Source organism: Palaemon carinicauda, chromosome 34 (assembly GCF_036898095.1).
Source record: "Palaemon carinicauda isolate YSFRI2023 chromosome 34, ASM3689809v2, whole genome shotgun sequence".
NCBI classification, from domain to species: Eukaryota; Metazoa; Arthropoda; class Malacostraca; order Decapoda; family Palaemonidae; genus Palaemon; species Palaemon carinicauda.
This window is the reverse complement of record NC_090758.1, coordinates 76,195,271-76,202,020: the sequence shown is the minus strand read 5'-3', so window position 1 is coordinate 76,202,020 and position 6,750 is coordinate 76,195,271. Positions and strand designations below refer to the sequence as shown.

Below are 6,750 nucleotides of genomic sequence, written 5' to 3'. Positions count from 1 at the left end.
TCCTTCTGAGGGTAAAGGCTTGTAGGGAAATATTTACTTGACAACATTTTTCTTTAGAACTAGTATTCTTGGGTGTGGTTGGTGACTTAATGTACTCCTTCGTTGTGACTGTAAACAGCTACCTTTGACCAAATGCTAGCTAGGTACACACTTCTCAACTTAGTTCAATTGTAGGTAATGTGAACTGTTTAGGCTCCAAAATTTACGCATATACTTTATTAATCTCTTTATCTCCATTTATACACATCCTATTTCTTGTCTACATACCCTATATTCTCTTCTTAGAAAATATTGTTTTATCAACTTCATTGCTCTTTGGGTTGTACCTTGATTTTGCAATTAAGTTCAACAACATTGCTAATATTGTCATACACACTTCGATTTTACTATGATCTACAAATAAAACCATTCTTCTTCTTAACAGGCGTTGGACCAGCATGCCCAGTTGAAGAGGAAGCGCCGAGCTGCACATGCCCCGGCGTCTGCCAGTACGTGGCCTCCATCGATCCTTGTTCCTGTGCCCGTAACTGGGATTGCCCTCAGCTCAAAGGGAGAGTTCAAACCACATCGCCCGTCTCAATTACAACTGATAACCCAAATTCTGCAGCTGAGGCACTTGAAGGTGTTCGTAGCCCAGCATCTGGTCTTGTGAGAAGTACCAGAGATACTGATACAAGCTCAACATCTTCTCTCCCAGTGGCTCATACCACAACATCAGGATTTGCAGGTGCTCATACACCAATCATTGGAGGATTTTCTGGCATCCGTAAACCAGTGACTGGACATGCTAGCAATACTAGCACAAACTCAACATCTGGTCTTGTGAGAAACACAAGAGGTACTGAAACAGGCTCAACATCTTCACTCCCAGTACCTCATACCACAACATCAGGATTTGCAGGTGCTCATACACCAATCATTGGAGGATTTGCTGGCATCCGTAAACCAGTAACTGGACACCCTAGCAATACTAGCACAAACTCAACATCTGGTCTTGTGAGAAACACACGAGGTACTGAAACAGGCTCAACATCTTCACTCCCAGTACCTCATACCACAACATCAGGATTTGCAGGTGCTCATACACCAATCATTGGAGGATTTGCTGGCATCCGTAAACCAGTAACTGGACACCCTAGCAATACTAGCACAAACTCAACATCTGGTCTTGTGAGAAACACACGAGGTACTGAAACAGGCTCAACATCTTCACTCCCAGTACCTCATACCACAACATCAGGATTTGCAGGTGCTCATACACCAACCATTGGAGGATTTTCTGGCATCCGTAACCCAGTAACTGGACACCCTAGCAATACTAGCGTAAACTCAACATCTGGTCTTGTGAGAAACACAAGAGGTACTGAAACAGGCTCAACATCTTCACTCCCAGTACCTCATGCCACAACATCAGGATTTGCAGGTGCTCATACACCAATCATTGGAGGATTTGCTGGCATCCGTAGACCAGTAACTGGACACCCTAGCAATACTAGCACAAACTCAACATCTGGCCTTCTGAGAAACACAAGAGGTACTGAAACAGGCTCAACATCTTCACTCCCAGTACCTCATGCCACAACATCAGGATTTGCAGGTGCTCATACACCAATCATTGGAGGATTTGCTGGCATCCGTAAACCAGTAACTGGACACCCTAGCAATACTAGCACAAACTCAACATCTGGTCCTGTGAGAAACACAAGAGGTACTGAAACAGGCTCAACATCTTCTCTCCCAGTACCTCATACCACAACATCAGGATTTGCAGGTGCTCATACACCAACCATTGGAGGATTTTCTGGCATCCGTAACCCAGTAACTGGACATGCTAGCAATACTAGCGTAAACTCAACATCTGGCCTTGTGAGAAACACAAGAGGTACTGAAACAGGCTCAACATCTTCACTCCCAGTAGCTCATACCACAACATCAGGATTTGCAGGCGCTCATACACCAATCATTGAAGGATTTTCTGGCATCCGTAACCCAGTAACTGGACACCCTAGCAATACCAGCACAAACTCAACATCTGGTCCTGTGAGAAACACAAGAGGTACTGAAACAGGCTCAACATCTTCTCTCCCAGTACCTCATACCACAACATCAGGATTTGCAGGTGCTCATACACCAACCATTGGAGGATTTTCTGGCATCCGTAACCCAGTAACTGGACATGCTAGCAATACTAGCGTAAACTCAACATCTGGCCTTGTGAGAAACACAAGAGGTACTGAAACAGGCTCAACATCTTCACTCCCAGTAGCTCATACCACAACATCAGGATTTGCAGGCGCTCATACACCAATCATTGGAGGATTTTCTGGCATCCGTAACCCAGTAACTGGACGCCCTAGCAATACTAGCGTAAACTCAACATCTGGCCTTGTGAGAAACACAAGAGGTACTGAAACAGGCTCAACATCTTCACTCCCAGTACCTCATACCACAACATCAGGATTTGCAGGTGCTCATACACCAATTATTGGAGGATTTTCTGGCATCCGTATCCCAGTAACTGGACATGCTAGCAATACTAGCACAAACTCAACATCTGGCCTTGTGAGAAACACAAGAGGTACTGAAACAGGCTCAACATCTTCACTCCCAGTACCTCATACCACAACATCAGGATTTGCAGGTGCTCATACACCAATCATTGGAGGATTTTCTGGCATCCGTATCCCAGTAACTGGACATGCTAGCAATACTAGCACAAACTCAACATCTGGTCCTGTGAGAAACACAAGAGCTACTGAAACAGGCTCAACATCTTCACTCCCAGTACCTCACACCACAACATCAGGATTTGCAGGTGCTCATACACCAATCATTGGAGGATTTTCAGGCATCCGTAACCCAGTAACTGGACGCCCTAGCAATACTAGCACAAACTCAACATCTGGCCTTGTGAGAAACACTAGAGGTACTAATACAAGCTCAACATCTTCACTCCCAGTACCTCATACCACAACATCAGGATTTGCAGGTGCTCATACACCAATCATTGGTGGATTTTCTGGTATCCGTAACCAAGTACCTGGACATGCTAGCAATACTAGCACAAACTCAACATCTGGCCTTGTGAGAAACACTAGAGGTACTGATACAAGCTCAATATCTTCACTCCCAGTACCTCATACCACAACATCAGGATTTGCAGGTGCTCATACACCAATCATTGGAGGATTTTCTGGCATCCGTAACCCAGTACCTGGACATGCTAGCAATACTAGCGTAAACTCAACATCTGGCCTTGTGAGAAACACAAGAGGTACTGAAACAGGCTCAACATCTTCACTCCCAGTACCTCATACCACAACATCAGGTTTTGCAGGTGCTCATACACCAATCATTGGAGGATTTGCTGGCATCCGTAAACCAGTGAATGGACACCCTAGCAATACGAGCACAAACTCAACATCTGGCCTTGTGAGAAACACTAGAGGTACTAATACAAGCTCAACATCTTCACTCCCAGTACCTCATACCACAACATCAGGATTTGCAGGTGCTCATACACCAATCATCGGAGGATTTGCTGGCATCCGTAACCCAGTGACTGGACATGCTAGCAATACTAGCGTAAACTCAACATCTGGTCTTGTGAGAAACACAAGAGGTACTGAAACAGGCTCAACATCTTCACTCCCAGTACCTCATACCACAACATCAGGATTTGCAGGTGCTCATACACCAATCATCGGAGGATTTGCTGGCATCCGTAACCCAGTGACTGGACATGCTAGCAATACTAGCGTAAACTCAACATCTGGTCTTGTGAGAAACACAAGAGGTACTGAAACAGGCTCAACATCTTCACTCCCAGTAGCTCATACCACAACATCAGGATTTGCAGGTGCTCATACACCAATCATCGGAGGATTTGCTGGCATCCGTAACCCAGTGACTGGACATGCTAGCAATACTAGCGTAAACTCAACATCTGGTCTTGTGAGAAACACAAGAGGTACTGAAACAGGCTCAACATCTTCACTCCCAGTAGCTCATACCACAACATCAGGATTTGCAGGTGCTCATACACCAATCATTGGAGGATTTTCTGGCATCCGTATCCCAGTAACTGGACATGCTATCAATACTAGCGTAAACTCAACATCTGGTCTTGTGAGAAATACCACACATACTAATACAAGCTCAACATCTTCAATCCCAAGTGCTCATACCCCAACATCAGGAGGATTTTCAGTGTTCGTACCCTAATAATTGGATGATTTTCTAGAATTTGTAACACTAACTGGATTGACAAGCAATACTAGCACAAACTCAACATCTGGTTTATTGTGAGACACCAGAGCCCAAAACAAAAGTGTAACTCCTTCATTTGTATGCATCCATATTCAGGTGTGTTCACATATATAATTTCTCGAACAGGTGCACTCGCAGGAGCTCCTACGTCCACTGCTGTATTTGCAGGAATTCATACAACAGCTGTATTCACTGAAACAACCAACAGTGCATTTCAAAGGTTATGAATCCAAAACCCCGGACAAACTTTTGTACCCTGAATTCTCCGCCAACCTCCGTTTCGTGATGACTGCGAGCTTCGATTCGTACTCAGAATAGAGAATTCTCTTACTTTTTCTATATTTCCATAGTGTTATCTAAACTGCCTATTTTGAAACTGCGTTTCTGTCACCACCTATAGTCCATTTCTTTTAGCGATGCAGATTTGCACCGACTCGCAGCGGTGCCCTTTTAGCTCGGAAAAGTTTCCTGATCGCTGATTGGGTAAAATTATCTCGTCCAACCAATCAGTGATCAGGAAACTTTTCCGAGCTAAAAGGGCACCGCTGTGAGTCGGTGCAAATCTGCATCGCTAAGAGAAATTGACTATAGGTAGATTGATCCAACCAGATGTGAAGGCAGTTCAGAGATAAATTGATTAGTTTTGTTAAAGTTGTTATATGTTTTGCATTCATTTCTTGAATGTTTAATCCCTTACTAATAAATCTGCAAGTTAAAAGAATTTTCTGTATCCTAATGAAGCTTATTTTTACATGAAAACTTATCCTTTATAAACTTTCTTCTGAGAGCTAAAAGATTTTGCGTACTTTCCACAAAACATTTCCTCTTCTTCTCACTCTCACTCAGTTGCAAACCGGCTCTTATCTCCCATTCTTACTACATATCCAAGCCATACCAGAACACCATGTAACATCTTCCTGTACAAAATCTCCACACACTTTCCATTCTCAACACATGCCCAAACCACTTTCAATCAAGAGCTAAAACTTATTGCTATCTTTTCTACTGTTCTCAGCCATTCAAACCTCATTGCTTCGCACGTAGCAAAGTTGCCAGCCGTTCATCTGGAGCGTATAGGCCTAGAGTTTCTATAGGCCTGTACTCATCACAGAGGAAAATCCTGATAGAATAGATGATAAATTGGTTAATCCATTCCCATCACATGCCCAAACCATTTTCAATCTAGAGTTACAGTCTATTGCTATCTTTTTCTACTGTTCTCAGCACGTAGCAAATTGCCAGTCGTTATTACGGGCTGCCCAGCGGCAAGAGCCCGTGTCTTACATATGGTAAGGCAATCTACACACACACACGCCAGTCGTTCATCTTGCGCGTGTAGGCCTAGAGTTTTTATAGGCCTGTGCTCTTCACAGAGGAAAATCCTGATAGAATAGATGATAAATTGGTTAATCCATTCCCATCACATGCCCAAACCATTTTCAATCTAGAGTTACAGTCTATTGCTATCTTTTTCTACTGTTCTCAGCACGTAGCAAATTGCCAGTCGTTATTACGGGCTGCCCAGCGGCAAGAGCCCGTGTCTTACATATGGTAAGGCAATCTACACACACACACGCCAGTCGTTCATCTTGCGAGTGTAGGCCTAGAGTTTTTATAGGCCTGTGCTCTTCACAGAGGAAAATCCTGATAGAATAGATGATAAATTGGTTAATCCAAATGATATGAAAGGACACTAAATGACTGTATTGTCAAGTCAAAGTTTGTACCTTAATTACTAAAAACAAATGCAACCGTTTATAGTCCACTGCAGGTCAAAGGCCTCAGACATGTATTGTTCATCTCTTGGATTTTGCTATATTCATCACCACGCTGACCACTGCTGATTGGTGATGATGGGAGACTTTGGTCTAATTTCTCACAGCAAACCAATCTAGTATGGTTGGCACTGAATAGTACAGTTTTGCTGATCTTGGCTATACGCAAACCCTTTATTATTATTATTATTTGCTAAGCTGCAACCCTAGTCGGAAAAGCAGGATGCTATAAGCCCAGGGGCTCCAATAGGGAAAACAGCCCAGTGAGGAAAGGAAACAAGGAAAAAAATTAATTGTTTTAAACATAGCAACAATATTAAAATAAATTTTTCTTATATAAACTATAAAAACTAACAAAACAAGAGGAGGAGAAACAAGAGAGAACAGTGTGCCCGAGTGTACCCTCAAGCAAGAGAACTCTAACCCAAGGCAGTGAAAGACCATGGTAGGCTACAGAGGTTATGGCACTACCCAAGACTTGAGAACAATGGTTTGATTTCGGAGTGTCCTTCTCCTAGAAGAGCTGCTTATCAAAGCTAAAGAGTCACTTCTACCCTTACCAAGAGGAAAGTAGCCACTGACCGATTACAGTGCAGTACTTAACCCTTTGAGAGAGAAAAAAAAGGTATCCCCACTCAAAAGGGGTCTTAAATATCTATAATACTGAAGCACTTGTTTTATAAATAGGCCTATGAGAGTTTATAAA

The 6,750-nt window shown here is 43.1% G+C and overlaps 1 protein-coding gene across 1 annotated transcript in view; it reads left to right on the top strand.

The window, feature by feature from the left end:
* LOC137626469 (uncharacterized) overlaps positions 1-4,682 on the top strand; it is a 6,451-nt gene extending 1,769 nt beyond the window's left edge. The window contains exons 3-4 of the mRNA XM_068357484.1: positions 425-2,926; positions 3,275-4,682. Of these exons, the coding sequence (XP_068213585.1) occupies positions 425-2,926; positions 3,275-4,224 (3,452 nt within the window). The 3' untranslated portion in view covers positions 4,225-4,682. The remainder of the gene's footprint in view (positions 1-424; positions 2,927-3,274) is intronic.
* Positions 4,683-6,750: the final 2,068 nt, after the last annotated feature.